The sequence below is a fragment of the Eumetopias jubatus genome, unplaced genomic scaffold (genome assembly GCF_037043125.1).
Source record: "Eumetopias jubatus isolate StellerSeaLion01/CBP00866 unplaced genomic scaffold, mEumJub1_p1.0 scaffold_7, whole genome shotgun sequence".
NCBI lineage: Eukaryota > Metazoa > Chordata > Mammalia > Carnivora > Otariidae > Eumetopias > Eumetopias jubatus.
Window position 1 is genome coordinate 115,294,957 of NW_028274813.1, and position 20,184 is coordinate 115,315,140.

At 38.2% G+C, this 20,184-nt stretch overlaps 1 protein-coding gene across 2 annotated transcripts; it reads right to left on the reverse strand.

Annotated features, from left to right (window-relative positions):
- Positions 1-1,809: 1,809 nt before the first annotated feature.
- RCN2 (reticulocalbin 2) lies at positions 1,810-17,320 on the reverse strand. 2 transcript variants are annotated; one of them, XM_028092689.2, is made up of 7 exons: positions 17,001-17,320; positions 16,502-16,607; positions 13,624-13,820; positions 7,944-8,057; positions 4,135-4,231; positions 3,121-3,260; positions 1,810-2,593 (listed from the first exon to the last, which is right to left on the reverse strand). In XM_028092689.2, the coding sequence occupies exons 1-7, from the start codon at positions 17,142-17,144 to the stop codon at positions 2,441-2,443; spliced, it is 951 nt and encodes a 316-aa protein (XP_027948490.1). In that variant the 5' UTR covers positions 17,145-17,320; the 3' UTR covers positions 1,810-2,440. The 2 variants fall into 2 exon arrangements, with proteins under 2 accessions (XP_027948490.1, XP_027948489.1); XM_028092688.2 differs by having other exon boundaries at positions 1,811-2,593; positions 3,121-3,263.
- Positions 17,321-20,184: the final 2,864 nt, after the last annotated feature.

Genomic DNA, 20,184 nt, shown 5'->3' on the forward strand with positions numbered 1-20,184 from the left:
CTAGGCTCTGCTGTGGTTATACACCTCCCCTTCCTCCAAATCTCAGTGGCTACACACACACACACACACACACACACACACACACACAGTCTCAGTGGCTTATACACCTCCCCTTCCTCCAAATCTCAGTGGCTACACACACACACACACACACACACACACACACACACACACACACACACACACACACACACACACACACAGTCTCAGCGGCTTAACATAGTAAAAGTTTATTTTTTGATCATGCAAAGTCCAGAGGGTCCAGCTGACCTCCATGTGGTCACTCAGAAATCAAGTCCTCTTGGATCTTGCGGACCCACCGTTGTCAACTGAGGCCTTCTCTACAATGCCATGGCAAAGAAAATGGGTTTGTCACTGGCCCAGTCTGGCAGTGACAACACACTACTGCCACTCATTTTTAACTCGTCAGAAGTAGCTATTGTCTACCTGTAAGGGGGCTAGAAAATGTAATTTTCTTCTTGCCAGGAATGAAAGAACAGATGTTCTTCTAATGTCACCAAAATTCTTATATCTGCATAATCAAGGCTTAACGTAGAATGCTAATTCTTAACTCATTAAGATGAAAATAAAATCCGTATCTGATTATCTATAATTCTGGTATAGATTTTGAAGAATCTAGTAATAAAAACAAATAGTTATCATGCTAAGCAAACTAGTTATTCCAAATATCCCAATTTCAGTAAGGCTGACAAGTGATGAGTGAGTGTTAATGGTATATCTTTAATTCTTAAACTGCTGTGACCAGGTAGGTGTTGTAGGTTGAAATGAAAATCTTGTACTGTAGATACCAAGTTAAGCGAGCTATCAGTATGGTATAAAAGTTTACACCTTGCATTCATAATTCACATCAGCACAGATGGGGACGGGAGAGAGGGAGGCAGATGCTGTCAATTCTATCAGAAAAGAGCTTCAGGTTTTCCCAAATATTCATTAAGGCCTCGTGAAGCCCCCGGAATGCTATGTGTTCCATAGAGGACACAACTTTAGTCTGGGAAAAGATTAACAGATAACGTAGCTGAACTCTTCCCCCACAAATCAAAGTAATTTTTTAAAAAAGAAAGAAAAAACTGTGGGTAAGGGCTAGGAAAACTCAAATTCCTCATCTTCTTACTTTTCTTATTCCCCCCAAAGGTAAATAAATTGATCTCCAGAATAAGGTTAAAACTGATCATTTAGGTATAGATAAATACTTACCAAGTATGATTTTACTTTTAGTATAACAGATACTGAGCTCTACCACTGATAACTAACCAGTTCTACTGCTGATTTCAACCTGTGTAATTTTTTAAGATTTTATTTATTTATTTGAGAGGAGAGAGAGGGCATGAGCAGGGGTGGGGGACGGACAGAGAGGGAGAAGCAGACTCCCTGTGGAGCGGTGAGTCTGACATGGGGCTTGAACCCAGGACCCTGAGATTATGACCTGAGCTGAAGGCAGATGCTCAACCGACTGAGCGCCCCCAGCCTGTGTAATTCTTATGATCATTTCTAGCACCAATCAGCAAGACCACATTTGTTACAACAGCAACTGAAATATGTCAGGTATACATTCAATTGTAATATGATTCTTTTATCAAAAAGGAAAAAAAACCAAAATAATAATATGCAGCAAGAATAATTCAAGGTTGGAGAACACTCACTACCCAAATATAGGAATGGATAAGGTAAGATAATGTATAATTCAACAAAACCTATTCTAAATTCTAGGTTTATCTGGGAGATCAAAGAAAAACAAACATATAAAAAGATAGGACATTTCATTTTTAATCAGTCAAAAATGAAGAGTTCTGGACAATGTCAAATTCCACACACCATAATGCTATAGTTACACATTAAATATAATTACTATCTATATATATGCAAAAATATAAAGTTCTATTTCATACAATAAAACCCTTTATAGAAACCATTTTAAAAGTAAGCAGAACTTCTCAACATTAAAATGTGAGGTATAAGTCCTTTCTAAAGGTTCCTTTAAAGGTTTTAAAACAAAATGCTAAATCTAAAAACAATGTCTTTTCTGTCAGTTCCCAAGTTAAATCTACTTAAAACAAAAGAAAAATTGATAGCTCAGTCACATACTATTTAAATAACATTGTTCAGGCATCTCTAAAATCCTCCATTTTTTCAAGTATGGAAAGAGAACTCAAATATCCCACAATACAGTACTAAACAGATGGAATATTTAGGATTTTGTCATATGGCACAATATTGTTTTATTTCTTCAATACATTTTGAAATAAATACCAGGTTTTGTTTCATTTTTCTTCTAAAAGGCCAAAATTACAATCTACATTTAAGATCATTTTGATTGTGGTAAGACTTGAGTGTAAAATATAACATCAATATTTTATCACAAAAGTAAAGCTGGTAACAAGGTATAAAAGAAGACAGTATTCTATTCAGATCTACCCAGGGATTAAAGCTCATCATGATAGAAATATTCATCATGAAGCTGTCTGCCATAATCTGTAGCTTCACTGGTAAGAAACAAGTCCTGGTTCTCCAGAATCTCTGCTTCCGAGAGCTTTCTGTCACTATTCAAATCCATTTCATCAATTAGGTGAAGAGCCTTTAAAACAAAATAAATCAAGTATAGTAAGTATTTTCAGCAAGATGTTCACGTTTCGATGTGATTTGATTTGTCAAAATCATTCAGGTATGCCAAGTACTCATTACTGTCTGAGTATCTCAAAATATTACATATTATAACCAGGGCTGTCTATGCTTTTCTCATTATCTTCTTTCTTAATTTCTGCTAGGTTCTGCCTCCTCCCTACTTAACTCCTATTTAGGATATCTCAAGGTTAAGCCAAATTAACGTAACCCACTTTGGGCCCCGCTAGGTAAATTATAAACTTTAATTATTCAATTCACTGTGCGGTCAAATTAATACATGATATAATCTTAACTTCCTTGTCTCCCCGACAATCTAAAAACAGCTCACAGATTTCAGTCAAGAAATAGCAATGCACAGATCCTAAACAATCAACTCTAATACTTCTTTCTTCAGCTTAAGGCTTTGAACTTCCTTTCCTATCACTAGCACCTAATTTGGGGGAGAAAAAAGGGTATATATAGTCATTCTGTAACACTCACCTCTTCTTGTGCAATGCCCTGATTATTGGGTACTACCCAAGACAATAGCTCTTGGGGGTCAAGCCTGCCATCAGTATCTTTGTCATAATCGTTCAAGAATCTATCCTTCTCAACCAGTATCCACTCTGGATCTTCACTTGCTGCTTAATGGCAAAAATAAAACACAATAAATATCACAAGAATGTAACATGTATCCAATAAGAAGTTTGGTACGTCCCTAGAATAAAGGAAATGAACTTAAAGCTTACTACGTAAAGGAAGCCCAATGAAACAGATCTACTTATCTGACAAGTCCTGACATAAGTATACACTATATGATTTTCCAAAGTGACACTTAAGTCTTTAGACTTAAGTGTTTTTAAATCGATGCTCAGAGTTTTTAAATCGATGTGTATTATCACAAACTAGTAAGTCTGTTAACTGCTATCTAGTTTTCCCACAGTTGAGCTGGGTAATGTTTTTATGTACATCGTGTGACTATATAAAGCTTCCTACATGTGCTTAGCAAGTAATACCATGTGTAATTTTAAAGTGAAATTCACAGGAAGTGATGCTTTTCAGCAACAATTCTGTCTGAAAAGACAGCCGTGAATAGAAAAAGCTGCATATGCAAACTCCTCAAATTTCAAACACTCAGTAAGACACCTTCTACACCAGTATTTTCTCTTTTAAGATCTATGCAAAGGTACAGGATTTTGTTTAAAAATATCAACCTTTACTTTCTTGCCCATTTGAATTGAGAATGACATTATTTGTTTGAAAAGGAAGAAAAATCTTTGAATCCGGACGTGGAACTAAAAGTGAGTGAGACCATGTTCTCACGTAAGCTGTGAGTCCTTCTGTTTTGCTTGTATTGTATCTAACTTGGGAGAACAAGGAGAAATCAGGCGCACCTCTTTCTTGTACCATTTTCCTCTGTCAAACACAGCTCTCAATGAGCAAGACTGTCTCTCAATTCCTTTCTTCTTTAATTCCATGCTTTTTTCCCTCCTTCCACACACCCAGGGTACTTACTTGGATCCCGCCTATAGTCACCAAGAAATTCTTCCAAACTAACAAATCCATCACCATTTTTGTCATGTTCTTCTAAAGCCTCTTGAATGACAAATTCCTATTGCATGTTCATAAAAAAACAAAATAAAACAATTTGTCACAAAATTTTCCCACCACCACCTGAATCTATTCCAGTATAGAACTTCTTTAGGAATAATCATTTTTGTTGTCCATTCTTGCAAGACAATCTTTCTAAACAGTGGAATTTAGAGGCAGGAATAAAACCACAAGTACTGAGTAGCTTTAAATTCAACATCTTTAAGCTTCTACTAGCAAGAACTCCGCTTTACCCTCCTAAACAACCTCGGCACTAAACTCAAACTCCTATTTTCTGCATGTTTCCCTCCTTCTCCAAAAGGACACCTCCTACTACCCTGCTCTTCCTTAACTCCACTTTCCCTCCAGTCCATTAACAACCCTAAAAGAACCCTTATCTTGGATCCCTCTGCCCAGAACTGCCTCCAGATCTAAAGCAAAGGTGCCAGGCCCCATAAACCTACACCTCCCTGCTTCCTCTTTCACCAAATCTACCCCACCCACCCCAAACTGCCCCAAATCTGTTCCTCTTTCTTATCATGGCTTATCAACCAGTCCTCTCTAACCCCAAGATTACATGATTTCTAGTTATACTGGACCCAAGATGACCTGCTTAATGGCCAGCTATTTCAGTTCTTCTCTTATTACCTTCCTGTATCTTCTAACTTTTCTTACTTTGCCAGTCTCCACCCTGCACAGGAGACCCACATCACGTTCTCCTTTATTTCAGAATCATAAAGTCTAAAAGAAAGAGAAACAGAAATACAAACCTAATCCTTATAAATTAATTTTTTCCCATTTCAGTGGGCTTTCACTGCAGCTTGGAAGTCTGTCTCTGCCTCAGTTTCCCTAACATATACTCTAAAGCTGTTTTTTGAAAACTCCACTTTGAGTCTTACCAAAACACTCTCCAAATACGCTCTTGGCAAAGACCCACCCATTTTTCCAAACAAGGTACAAAGGCTTCTGAAATGCCTGTTCACCAGCATTGCATTCTCCCCTTTAATTACCTCTATTTTTATGCCTATTCCTCTCATCCTTCCCTTCAATCTCAAGAATTAAAATTATCTTTCCCCCTTCTCTAGAGTGAAGCCCTGAACAGTCTTCCTAGATCCCATCCTTTCTCATTTCCTGAGTGCTTTCTTTCATTTTTAACTCTGGCCTCTCCTAAGGCTCCACTCTCTTCTCTGTTAGCTCCTTCTTCTATGCCTTTAAACACATTCAAGTCCCCTGCACGCTTTAATTGCCATCCTGGTTTCTTTTCTCCCATGCCAGGTCTCTTATAGGTTACGTTTATTATTCTCATTTCCTCACTACCTGCTGCCACCCAAATACCTTTCAACCTGGATTCTAGCATCACAACTGTAATGAAAATATATTCTCAAAAGTCTCCAATTCTAGCCAAACCCAAGGGCCTCCTTTATATCTGTATGAAATAACACTTAAATACAAGTTGTTAGTTTTTAAAAAATCAAATGTTACAGATTTTATATATAGAAATCGGAATCTTAACCAGAGATCCAAAAATTACTTTTAGAGAATCTGAGAATCTCCTGAAATTATTATCCCATATTTTGTGTATATGAGCATATGTGATTTTTCTGGGACAGAGTCCATAGATTGCTTATTTTTATTTATTATTTTTGTGAGAGAGAGAGAGCTAGTGCGCGTGTGCACACACGTGACTGCGAGGAAGGAGGGGTGTGGGGGGAGGGGGACAGGGAGACTCTTCAGCAGGCTCCACACCCAGTGCGAGCTGGGCGCTATGCTCGATCTCACAACCCTGAGATTATCACCTGAGCTGAAATCAAGAGTCGGATGCTTAACCTACTGAGTCAACCAGGTGCCCCTACTGCTCCTTATTTTTAAAGGAGTCTTGATCCAAGATAAGTTAAGAATCCCTGATTAAAATGACTATTCTTCCATTCAAGTAATCCTCTTGGGAAACAACAGACTTATTTCAATAATGTTGCCATGGTTAAAATAAATTTTGGAACTTTATGAATGAAAGTTTCTCTAAATTCTAACTTTTAATCTAAATCAAAATCACCTAGTTGATCTTGCACCCTGCCTTTTCCTTTATCAAATATATCCTTAAATGAAAAAGTGATTCACCAAAACAAATTAAGGTAAATACGAATTAATGAAGCTGCTCTAAATGAGACACCACTTTATGGTCACACCTCTTATGTGCTGCAATCAACTCCAACTCGGCACAATCAAAGAACATCCTTTCCCATCCTGACACACCCCATTCTGTCAAAGGTACTACCATTTTAATCATTTTACACAAGCTCAAAACCTCAGAGTCATCTCTGACTCTTCCTTTCTCTTCTCATACTTATTTAGTCAGTCAACATTCCTGCTTGTGCTTCCTTCAAAACGATGTTCATATTCATTTCATGCCATTGCCACCTCGTGCTCTCGGGCCAGAGCACGGTATGCCTAAATTATTTCATTGCTTTCACTGGTCATTCCCCTCCCCAGTCTTCAAGTCAATTATTCCTTAATTCCCCAGATAATCAATATCCATCATGCTCTGCCTGCCATGCTAGGTAGGGTGCAATTAGCTTGTCTCAACTTAATTTTGGCACTTGAACAAATTGTTCTCTGCACTGTTCTAAAATTAGGTTGTGTATTTTGTGCCAAGTGAGAAGCCAGAAGCCTCAATGGCAAAAGTGGTGGCAACAGTCATATCTTGCCACTGAACTATGGAGAAAAATGTTATCTGCAGCCTTTTTATTCAAAGGCAGCAGCTTCTAACCATGACCCATTTAACATAAAGCTGTATCTTCCCTCCCTGAAATATCCAGAGAACGAAGCCACACAGCTAGAGGCTGAGGCTAGACAATAAACCTTAATATAAATATTTAGTCTATTTTCTACAAAGCTATTTATTGTATTAGTCTTTACTCTCCAACATGACAGTTTCTCTTCTCAAGAAGCTTGCCAAGTCATAGTAGGGACTTAATCAATGTTTGTTGACTTAAATCTAGAGTTCAACAAAAATTCTGAAGAACTGGTACTTCTTTTGAGTACTAAAGGGATGAGAGGAGGACTCATTTTGCCTCTTGCTGTAAACACATTAGTCAGTAGCAGCTTCATCACCCCCCAAAATCCTATGAAAAGGGATCCAAAGGTGGTAAGTTTTCCCAGAGGCAAAGTTTTTGCAAGTGATGTTGTAAACTAAACAGGAAATACTGATGTTACTAATACTGGAAAACAGAGAAAAGTCTGAAAGCTACAAAAAGGAAGGAAATGAAGGTAATGTGGCTGTGTGGGAGAAAACAGCCAGGAAGATTTACCTTCTTCCTCCATATGATGGAGATATACCTTCTACCTTCTCATCAGCACCCCTCACCCCACCACCAGAAACCATTTTCCACCCCTATCTTAAGTGGGGAGAACTTTGGATCTTGCTGTCTCTTAAAATTCCAGTTGCCCCGAAAAACAAACTGAGGGTTCTAGAGGGGAGGAATGTAGGAGGATGGGTTAGCCTGGTGATGGGTATTAAAGAGGGCACGTTCTGCGTGGAGCACTGGGTGTTATGCACAAACAATGAATCATGGAACACTACATCAAAAACTAATGATGTAATATATGGTGATTAACATAACAATAAAAATTAAAAAAAAATTCCAGTTGCCCCATACAATTCATTTTAATGACTTAGAAAAAAACAGGTTTTAAAGTTTTGGTCCCTCAAGAACTCTCTTAAAACTTTTCTTCCTTACCGTCATATAATCAACTTCTTCAGGATGCTCAAAAGCAATAAATTCTTCAAGATTCAAACCAGGACCTGCATCTTGGTTTGCTTTCTCAAATCGCTTCTTGTCCTTTAAATGAAGCTTTGAAAATTAAACATTGAACATGATTAAGATCTCACCCACATGGAAACATCATTATACATACTTTGAAAATTACATACTATGTGAAATCTGAAGTACATTCTCATACATTATCTTATCTTCCTTCACATCGTTCTCTTGAAGGTAGGTTAGAAAAATCACAAACATTTATGAGAAGCAATAGAGAGACAGACTCTAGAGTCAGAGATGCAGATCTGAATTCCAGCAATGCCACTTACCAGTTGTGGCAAGGGCATTTTGCTTAACTTAGGGCAAATTGCTTACCCTCTCTGGTTTTCTCAACTATAAAGTCGGGATAAAACTCTCTATTAAGCAATTGGGATGAGGACCCCTATCAAGCAATTAGTAAACCTGAGCATTTAAAAACTATAATACATCACATGTTACATATTATTATTACTGATAGAGAACGGAAAGTAAATGATTTATTGAGAGGGATGTCAGAAATATAGCTAAAATAGGTTGGACTCTGATCCTCCCTGTTCTTCTATAGTACTGCACACTCTAACAATCTCAGCTGTTTTGAATGCCCAAAAAGCAATAAATTCAGACTATGTGTTAATTCTTGATATTCCATTATCAAATTGTTTCTGGTCCTTGGAATGACTCTGCAAAAATGTTAACAGGTTTCAGAAAAACAGTCCTCATGTGAGAATACTTTTGGTATATGTATCTAATATTTGGAAGTCTATTCTTGGTAGTCTCTTTATAGTGCTAATAATTACGTATGTTCAGGCATAAATATCAAAAGCTGAAGTGGACCTATTTTGAGGTTAAATAAATCTTCCTTCTTCTCTTTTTGTAAAGTATGCTCAAGTAGTAAATCAAATAGTAGCTATTAGGGACAAGGCTGCTTTTAATGCATTTTTCAAAGGTAATTCTGTAATCAAGAGCCTTGGAAGCCAATAGTGCTATATTGCTAATTCTGCATAAATTCCATTTTGAGTATTTCTGGGAAAAACTCTCTATAAACTACATGTATTAAACAGCACATTTAAAAACACACAATTTCAAATATTTTAGGAGCTTTTAATTTATGTGTCTCACTGTTGAAAAGAAATGCTCTTTTCAGTTTTCTAGAATAGAAGTTAGGTGGCCATCATTTACTGAACACTACTTCTTTTACAATGACTGATTTACAGTGGAGAGGCTCACTTCTTCCCCCAAAGAATTCATCTTTTAAACCATCCATTTCCATTAGCCAGTTATACTTACCAAATCATGACAGAAAAACAACAACAACAACAACAAACTTGTTTCCAAATAGCTGCTTTTAACTTCATGTTTCTTAATTTCAGATAACTAGACCAAATAATTTACACTTGATGTTCAGGGGTTTAACACGGGGAGAGGTAGACAAACAAGAATTTGAGATACTTCGTTGAGTCCATCAAGTTCTTTTTGAATAAACCACTATTCAAAATACTAAGTGCTTAGATTTCCTTATGAAAGAACCCTTCAGTTTGGAGCAAAATGTCCATGTTTCAGCAGTGGGAGCTGAATTTGGCCAAATTTGCCTATGGAAAGAAAGGATCTCTTTCAGCAAGCTCAGATTGTTTTTAAAAAAAATTAAGGAAAGTAGTTTTCTGGTTCACATTTCTCAGATTTTTAAAATAAGATTAAATAATGAGATTTTAAAAAGCAGTTTTATTCATGGTCATTTGAAGAAAATAATTTAAGAGCAACTCAAATTAAAGAAGCCAATACACAGAAAGACTGTTTTTCCAAAATGGCAAAAGATAACAAAAAAGGCTGTCAGTTTCATAAAACCTCAGCACACTTTTTTTCTTCTGTGTAAAAATACCATATTCCAGTGGAGAACAGAAAGTGCTACATACAGTAGTAAAAAGGTAGAAACAACCATAATCATTTATTTTCATATTGTAACAGAAACCTGTGAAGCACAAATCTGCCATCTTTTGGTAGACTAATGATTTTACATGAGGAAATACATAATGTGTGATACCAGAACAAAAATCTAGGTCTTAAAAATTCTGATTAGCCACATACCAGATTATATCTTACATAAATAAATATTGCTTGAACATGCACATTCAGCAGCTGGCTTTGGAAGTTACACCAACTGAACTTTTTGCCAGGTAGGTTCCTAAACTTTAATTATCCTGCTTAAAAGTGCTAACTATAATTGTTCATCATTACATAAAGAAATGCTTTTTCAGGCATTTCACAGCACAAGAGGGTCCTTACTACAGGTTATCTCCATTTTCTACATGGAAACTTATGAAAAAAAAAAATTTGATGCCTGAATTTTAGTTATGTGCTGCCGAAGCGAGCACTGATGCCTGAATTTTATCTTAAGATTTATTTATTTGAGAGAAAGTATGGGGGGGGAGCAGAAGGAGAGGAAGAGAGGATCTCAAGCAGACTCCTGGCTGAGTGCAGAGTTTGACAGGGGGCTCCATCTCAAGACCCTGAAATCATGACCTGAGCTGAAAGCAAGAGTTAGAAGCTTAACTGAATAGGCCACCCAGGTACCCCTTTGTTGTTGTTGTTGTTAATAGGCTTCCATATAGAAAAAATTTATTTTATTTAGGTATCCAATTACTTTTGTTGGTTAGTTATGGTATAATGTTAAGTCTGTAACTTTGATTAAGACTGATTCATTCTTCATCCTTGCTTTTTTAATTTGAAGAATAATGCAGAAGTTTCTGGGTTCATCTTTATACCCCACGTCCAATTTTAGGGGGTTTATATCAAATTCTAATAAAGCATTATGATTAGGACTTCATGTAGAGACATGAAGAGAGACATGAGATAATATCTCATGTAGGGATATTCCTGGGTTGTCAGAGAATAACCAATAGGACTCCCATTGAGAAGTGTTCATTTTAGGGATCCATCAATTCCTTAACACTATTAAGATCTATCTAATTCATTCTTAAAAAGTACAGTCTTATAATCAACATGTACTGAGTACCTGGGTGGTGAACACAGTATTAGAACCAGACACTTTTTTTAAAACAAAAACTGTTCAAAAGCAGTTTATATTAATGAGTCCTGTATCTCTTCAAAGTGAGTATTTTCTTTGCAACACCACCATCTGTTACTAATCACACCCACCCAAGAATACAGACTCAAGAAACCAAACACACATATTTCTGTTTTGATGGGATATCATTAAATTTTTTGGGTGCCAAAAGGAAAAAAAAAAGGACACAATTATAATCTGATTCTAGTAAGATTTTATTATTTATTTATTTTTTTTTTCTAGTAAGATTTTTAAATACTGTATTTAACTTCTCTTGTTACTTAGCAGGGAAGTCATACTATCATACCATGGTTTGGTTTTAGAAAAGTCACAGAACTCGAATGGTGCTTTTAAGATTAATTAATTCCTACAGGATATCTCTAGACAGACAAATCCCAAATCTCATTATCATTTGTTTCTTTTTTAGCACTAAGTAGTAAAAAGACTGATTTCCACTCTCTTCAGTCTGCTGTAAGATGAAGACCCAAATAAGGAGGAAAAAAGTGAAAAGGAATCTTAACTAATCTAAAACTGATATAACCAATGCTTCAACAATTTTAAAAAGCTAATTCTGTACTAAATATTAAATATAAACCTATGTGAATCACACATGCTTTCTTCAACAATATTCTCTTAAATCAACAGAGAACTGTTTACCAGCCCAACTGCTACAATAGTATATTTAATAGTATAGTATAATAAATATATTACTATTTCTCCATACTATTATCCTCATTTTTTTGATATGAGGAAACTAAGGCATAAGGAAGTTTAATAACTTACCCACAACTACACAACTGTTAAATTATACAGCTGGATGTGAAGCTGGGCAGATTGGCTCCAAGGCTGAAGCCCTTAAACTCTACAGTGGTGGCATATGCAGAGCATATGCATAATCATTAGCAGAAAAAGCAATCCACTTTGTGTTAGTGATGGCCTTATAGAGTTCAAGTGGCCAATATGATTCTAAAATAAACAGCATGTACAATGATAAATATGGCCACAACAAAAACTAAAAGGTAGATACCCACAATGGGATAAGTAAAGGAATAGAAGAGGCTCAAATGTTTTCCAAGCACTCTTGACTAGTATTTTGGGAATAACAGTTTGCTACAAGGTGTTTAGTTTTGTTTTTTTCCACATATAAAAACATATCTTTAAAAAAAAAGTCCTTATAATGGGGTGCTTGGGTGGCTCAGTCAGTTAAGCATCTGAATCTTGAGTTCAGCCTTGAATCAGGCTCTGCCCTCAGGGGGAGTCTGCTTGTCCCTCTCCCTCCCTTTCCCCACATGCTCTCTCTCTCTCTAAAATAAATAAAATAAAATCTTTATTTAAATATAAAACGTCTTTATAATTACCTTTGAAATACAGAAGTATTGAAATAGCAATTTCTTAAGCTTATAGTCCTTTGTCTTGAAAAGTTCCTACAAATTACTAAAAGTTCTTATTAATTCCTAAATAAAAATGGTCTTCCTCACCTCTTGCTTTAGAAGCATTAGAACAAGACATCTTTTAATTTTGACAAATTAAACCATGAGAATCTACAAAACTCAGAGTGATACTAAATCTTCAAAAATGAGTTATTTTAAATGGTACAGCATCTATGGAAGACCATATGACAGTTCCTCAAAAAATTAAAAATAGAATTACTATATGATCGAGCAATTCCATTTTGGGGCATATACCCAAAAGAATTAAAAGCAGGGTCTCAAAGAGGTATTTGTACAACCATGTTCATAGCAGCATTATTCACAACAGCCAAAAAGTTGAAGCAACCCATGTATCCATCAGTAGATGGATAAACAAAGTGTGGTATATACACACAATAAAATATTACTCAGTCTTAAAAAGGAAATTGTCACACACATTACAACATTATGAGAACATTATGTTAAGTGAAGTAAGCTACTCACAAAAAGACAAAAATATGTATGATTCCACTTATATGAGGTACCAAGAAGAGTCAAATTCAGAGAAAGAAAGTAGAGTGGTGGTTGCCAGGGGCCTATAGGCGAAGGAATGGGGAGTTGTTTAATGGATTTAGAATTTGTTTTGCAAGGTGAAAAGAGTTCTGGAGATGGGTTGTGTAACAGTGTGAAGGTACTTAACACTACGGAACTGCACACTTAAAAATGGTTAAATTTTATGTGTATTTTATTACAATTTAAAAAATTTTGTATTATTTTATATAAAACTATCTGTTTAAAAATGGGAATGGGCCTCTATATTCTTAATAACTATGATATAAAACAGTTCAATAACAAAAAATAAAATATTGAGATATGTATTCAAAATACACTAAAAAGCAACTCGAAATGAGGACAAATGATGCCGCTGAGAAAAACAGATGCAAGGATAATTTAGGTAGTGCAGAATAAGAAGTCAAAATCTGGCTAGAAAGGAAATCATCAAAATGACCAGTGAAGTGGAACAGGTGACTGCCCAGAGAACAAGGCAACCCCAGTCTATGAGCTCAGGCCCTCTTGTGCTCATTCACGCAGGAAGGAAAAGTGAACTGATATGATCAAAAGGAACAACTTGCGCACTGGTACTCACCTGCCTAAAAGACTCCTCTTCTGCATCATCCAGAGCAGCATTCTCATCAAAGTCGATCACACGATCATACATCTGAATGTTGTATTCATGCCATGACACACTACCATCACTGTTTTTGTCATATTCAACAAACTGTTGTTTTGCTTCTTGCATAGCATAATGTTTAAAAGACATCTGAATCCATGAACTGAGTTCGCCTGTGAGAATTTCCCAGAACACAAATGAATATTGACAATAATTGTGATATTTACAGAAGTGAAGATTTCTAAACTTTCTCTAAAAGAAAACAAAAATCTTGAGTGTTTTCAAATACTGAATGAGAACTAGCCCAGTTGTATCCATAGAAATAGGAGTAGAAGGTGTGAGAGTGGTTTGGAGTCCAAGAATATAACAATATGTGATCCAAATAGAATGCAAACTCTTTGAGTAGAGTTTGGGTATGTTTTGTTCATTGAGGTACTCTAAATGCCTAGAAAGTACCTGGCTCAATCAGTTATTTGTTAAATGAATTACCACTTGGCCAAAATAGTACTTGACTTTTAAAAATTATCATCCACAAAATTGCAGATAATGTTTGCTAACTATCACAGATCTCTCAAGAGGTACAAATACGTTAATAATGACCTATTTATTCTAATATGTATTAGAAAAGTGTTTTCCATTTATGAAATATAAAGTTTACCTTTAAAATAAATTTTATGTTGAGTTGAATCAAAACCATATTAAGGAAATAATAGATGGTAAGTAGCTAGGACCTAAATTGTGAAAATGTATTCAAGTGACTGAAGTTTGAGAAACATTGTTACAGTATATGTCCTTCAACCATCATAAAACTTCTGGAGAAAATTTTAACAAAAGTTATGGGTAGCATTTATGACTTAAGCCCTTCTTGCAATAGCTCTGTCTTGGTACCTGAAGACATGGGGGAAAGTTTCTAAATCTCTAATGTCCACATTCAGGTCAACTTTAAAAAAATCTATTCAGAGATATTTACTACACTGCATTATGGAAAAAAGGTCGTAGGGAGAAGAACATGAATATTTGCAAGGATAGCAAGAGTACAGCATTTGGTTTAAAGGTAACACACCATTTGGTTTAAAGAGTGGTACCCCTTTATTGGTCTGGGGGAGGTCAGGTGAATAGAAAAGTAAAGACACTTTGTCTCTCCTGAAACTCTAAATTAAGGCAGAATTACAATTATTATAGCAACCATGTACTGAACAATTATTATATATCAGACAACATATGTTGTCTCTGATCTTCAAAACAAGGCAATTCTTATCATTTTCCATTTCCATTTCTAATCTAATCTATTTTACAGTTCAAGAAATTGCCCTTTGGAATTGAGGACTCACAGCTGGTAAGTAGCAGAATCCAGATTCAAACCTATGTTTAGCTCCAAAGTCCAAACTCCTTCCACTGAATTTTGTTCTCTTTCAAGAACCTGAGTCCAGTCCTGGACTTTAAAGTGCAAATTAGCAAACTTCTCTGAAGGGTCCTGCAAGTACAATGAGGGTTTCTTCTGGTTTATTTAAAGAGATCATCGTCACATAATAGAATACAGAATGGAAAAGGGGCCAGAAACATGGGTTCACACTTCAGTTCTTTCGTAACGGGTAAGTTTGCCCTCTCAAGTTTTTTTCTCATATGTAAAATGAAGATTTGAACTAAGTTCCTTTTAACTTTAAAATTTTTTAAAGTTTACTATTAAATATTTGAATATTTACAGGCCCTTACAGACAGGTACCACAGTCTTCCAAATCAATTTTTTCTGTGTGCTTGCTAGGGTAACCAAAGATGGACAGACCTATTCTTAGTGGACAACTACAGTCTAAAGCTTTTGTTTTTATTTAGAGAAACCAAAATCTTAATATTCCTGAGGGCACCAATTTTACTGACAATGCATCTTAAATTTACCAATTAGTTTGCAGTTCTCTCTCCAGCAACTTCAGTCCTTATTTGGTAAGTGTAAGAGTTATAGCAAAATATCTCCTGAATTTTTTTGGAAGATCAACTTGGAAAGTTGATACGGTTCACCACTTGAATTAAGCAATGAGGAGAGACAGTTGCAAAGCAACTGAATATTCTTTTAATATTCTGTGCATTTCATTTCTGACTGGAGAAACTACCTAAGAGCACTCAGATTTTTTTTTTTTTAAAGTAAGCTCTACATCCAACCTGGGGCTTGTACTCATGATCCAGAGATCAAGAATTGCATGCTCCACCAACTGAGCCAGTCAGGTGCCCCTCAGACTTTTTTTTTTTTAAGTGAAGGATATTAAAAGCTGAATTAAGAGCAAGAAATTTGGATTCTAGTCCTGGCTTTGCCACTCATTTTAGAAAGGCACTTACCCCTCTGGACTTCAGGATCTTCAGCTCTACAGAGAGGTGGACAAGATGATTCTAAGACCCCTACCAGCTGTAATAATTTGTGATTATCATAAATTCACATGCAATAGGTCTTTTTCTACTTAAAAAAAAGGTGCAAATCCTTAAATTCCTAATGAAACACATATCAAAAGAGCAATAAATCATGTCATGCCATAAGAAGGTTTCTGACATATTGTTGACACTGATAAAAGTCTTATGAGGAATACAGTGTTTGTTCAATGTATGACTTGCACATATCGACTGAGTCAACGATGTTTATATATTACTGGAGAAAGTCCTGATTTTTACTTGGGACCTATATCTAAAGATTTTCAGATATAAACCTACTCAACCTACTCAGCATGTCCTTTTTTCCCCTTCGCACAGTACACTCTCATTTGTTGCAACACTAGCAATCTACACGCAACAGACAGCCCTGCTTAAATGTTCGTGTTTCTGTCTCCTACAAAGGGACTTCTCCATTGTTAGTTATGTAGGACGTCCTTACTTTCCGTGAGAAAGCCATCTGAGTCCAAGTCAATTTTCTTTATGATTGACTTCAGTCTTTTGTGTTGCTCTTCGGGGGAGAGTTTAACATATTCATCGACTTCTTCCTTCGGGGGGGGGTAAGCGATACACAGAGGGATAAAGCATTACTATCAGTGGGGCAAAATGGTGGAAAAAAAATAAGGCTACCAGAAGCCTTCTCTGCCCAGGGTTTTTGGGGTGACCCACACCTGCTCTCCAAGGCCCTTGCCTCCTACACACCCTCAGTGACCATGCCCCGTGTCGGGAGGGTGGAAGGGATCCGGCTCCCGGGCCGCGCTATTTCCTCAGGCGTAGAGGCCGCGGGGTCCCCCAGAGAGTGAGCGGCGCCCCGCCCGGACCCCATTGTCAGGCCGCCCGGGCCAGGCCTCGCCTGGCCGCCCCTCTTTGTCCCGGGACAAAGCCCGCGGCAGCCGCGGTTCGAGGCCGGGCCCTCCCAGCCCCGGGCCTGGCCACCTCACCTGGCCGCCCAGCAGCGCCTCACGGTCGTAGTCGCTGCGGTGCTCGCCCTGCGGGTAGTGCAGCTCCTCGGCGTCCCCGGCGCTGGCTACCGCAGCGCACAGCAGCAGCAGCCCCAGCGCCGCGGGCCTCGGGCCCAGCCGCATCGCTCCGGCCCGCGGCTGACACACAGAGGCGAGGAAGGAGGCGGGCGGGGGCTCAGGCCGGCGGCTGCGCTCCGCGGGTGGCTGAAGACTGGCGGCGCGGCGTACGTGGGGAGGAGGGAACGCGACGCGCAGGGGGCGGTGGCCGCCGTTCCTCGGAGTCGCGCAGCTCAGCGCGCGAGCGACTACTGCGGTGAGGGGGTTGGCCAGGCGGAGGCCTATATGGCCCCGGCGGAGGGGCGGGGCGCCAGGCCGCGCCACTGATTGGGCCGCACGGCGCTGGGGGCGGGCCGCGGCGATGTGGCGGGCCGCTGCGGGCCCAGCAGCTCCTCGGTGCTAGCGGGCGCCTTTCTCTGCCCCCCCTCGAAAACATGCCCCCACCTTTCTCCCGCCCTGTCTCTTCCCCTCGGCCTTCTTACTGCCAGAAATTCTCTGTCCAGTCCATGTGTCCATCCGGCTTGCATCAATGAGAAAGGCTGCAGATTTGGGTGAAAAAAAAAATATGGTACCTAGAAAAATGTTTGCCTTGAGGAACCAACCTACAGTATGCATTTCCCAGTCTTCAGTGTATGCCTACTTATTTATTTCACCAGAGCAGGACCAACAAACCCAGCTACCGAAGCCAGGTATTTTTATCTGAGGTTCAATTTCGTGACTTACAAGTTCTGTGACCTTGGCCAAGTTACTTGGCCCTTGAAAACCTGTTTGCTTATTTATAAAATGGGCATAGTAATAAGATGACCTTAAAGAGTTGTGAAGATTAAATAATATAATGCGTTTAGAACAGTAGCTGCCACATAGAGTAAAGTGTAAATAAATATGAGCTTACATCCATGTGGGTAGAAAAGCAGATGATTGTACAGAAGGAATAGCTTAGCAAGTACCCAGGAAAACCTTTATGGATAGAATGCATATACTCGTGGCTTCTATGCCATGTCTGTCTGCAGGTCTATGTAATTTCTGTACCTCATCCTGAGCACACTAAACCCAAAGAAATTTGTAGGCTGCAGCTTGAGCCCTTTTCTTTCATTGATTGCTCCACTTAGGATCAAGCCTTTTCACACAGAAGAAAAGGCTTTCTGGGTCCTCTTTCTCTTCTCACAGCTTCTATTTGGATTGGGAGTAAGAATCCTGTTCCAAACTGAAAAACTGAGTGGGCACAAATCAGACAAATTTCCTGGGTCAGGATGGAATTTTATTGTTTTTGGTCAGAGATCATTGAAAGGTTTACAGAGCAGAGTAAGTTCAAATGGGATCTTTTAGGTGTTATAAAGAGGAATGCAGAATAAAGTTTTAAGTTTCAGAGTCTAAATATAGACTATGCCTTAGAGTTGATTTCTCTAAAACAAAGAAAGAAAGAAAATAAAGGAAAAAACTTTTATCACTAAGCCATTTTAATTTTAACTTCAGTTCTGGGTTTTGAGGCAGTCTGTGAAAAAAGAGAAATAAACGTCCCCAACTCAGCTTTGTACCTATTGTTCTCCAGTAAGTACAAGGCAAACTTTGGCTAGCTTCTGATATGATTCCATTTACAAAGGGAAGGATACAAGGTATTATGGAAGTTCTTCCGATCTCAAAGGCTCCACACATGGAAGTTTGGGGGCAAAGGAAATCTAATGATATCTAAAGAGGCAGTGGAGTGAACAGCATAAATGTCTGAGCATCAGAAGCCATGGGTTCTGTCTTCCCTCAGCCCCTACATTGGCTGCTTTCCCTCCTTGGGCCTATTTTGTTCCTTGTAGGAAAAGGATTGGGTTAGCTCAGAGGATCTGAATTTGAGATCCTAGGGCTGCTAAGTGGGTCCAAATGGTGTGATAATCTCCAAATCTCATGCAAAATGTTGTGCATATGTACATTTCTGGAGATGAGGTCTATAGTTTTGCTTTCATCAGAGTCTCCAAAAGATCCATGTGGCAGCCCCTATAGGAGTCTCTAAGCAACTCTTCATCTCTCTCTCTCTTTTTAAAGATTGTATTCCTTTACTTGACAGAGAGAGAGAGCACAATCAAGGGGAGCGGGAGAGGGAGAAGCAAGCTCCCTACTGAGCAGGGAGCCCAACGCTGGGCTCAATCCCAGGACTCTGGGATCATGACCTGACCAAAGGCAGAGGCTTAACTGACTGAACACCCAGGCGCCCAGCCACTCTTCATCCCTTAAAATCCACAGGTTTATGATCTTGACAGTCAGGATTGTTAGGAAGCAGATTATAATAAAGACCTATGCTCAAGAGAGGCAAGATTGATGCACTGTCATTACCTGTAATTAATCCATTTTATTCAGGGAAAAATAAGTATTTAAAATAAGCAGATGGTTAATCAAAAAAAGGCCTTCCTACTCAATCTTCCAGACCCAACACAAGCATTTCCTAAAGGAGGCCTTTTCTAACTCCCTGCCAACCAAACTTTTTGATCTCCCAGGTCTCTCTGTTTCATCATTGTTCCAACATTGTGCATATGTTCCTCTGCTCCAGTATTTAGCACAGTCTACTGTGACTATTTGTTGACACCTACTGCAAGAACGTGGGAGCCTTGAGGTCAGGAAATGTGTGATTGTGCCTGTATTTCACTAGTGTCCCTGCTAGTAAGAGGAGCTCAATAAATTTTTGTGAAATGATTTCTGCTGTACTGACGTTCTTTTAGAAGTATGTGCCATAGATAGGAGAGTTACCTTGGAAACTATTACAAAAGGGAGTTTATAGAGTTCTTGAGTTGGGTAAAATGTGTGTTATGAACCGTGGCTTAAAAAACAAAGCAATACTTAACATATATAGCGGGGGCACTTGTGTTATAGGCTGATTCCCATGGGAATCATGGGGGAGACTTGGCACAATAAACAACTGAAGTAGAAAAGCCAACAAACTCAATGAATTTGTAGCTTTTCGAAAGTTGAGAAACACAAGATAAAGGATCAGACTATAGGGCAGTGACTGAAGGAACAACTTAGACTGAATGATCACACAATTAGAGGGATTTTGTTGGTTGTTTAATCATTTATTAGTCTTTGGAGGAGAGGAGATGTGAAAATCCCAGGGTTATAATGGAGT

Coding starts and splice junctions, on each gene's coding strand:
- RCN2 (XM_028092688.2), bottom strand. CDS start 17,144: ATGCGGCTGGGCCCGAGGCCCGCGGCGCTGGGGCTGCTGCTGCTGTGC. Junction 13,821..16,501: donor AGATGGCTTTCTCACGGAAA/GTAAGGACGTCC, acceptor AAATTCTCACAG/GCGAACTCAGTTCATGGATT. Junction 8,058..13,623: donor AAGAGGAGTCTTTTAGGCAG/GTGAGTACCAGT, acceptor TAATTTTCAAAG/CTTCATTTAAAGGACAAGAA.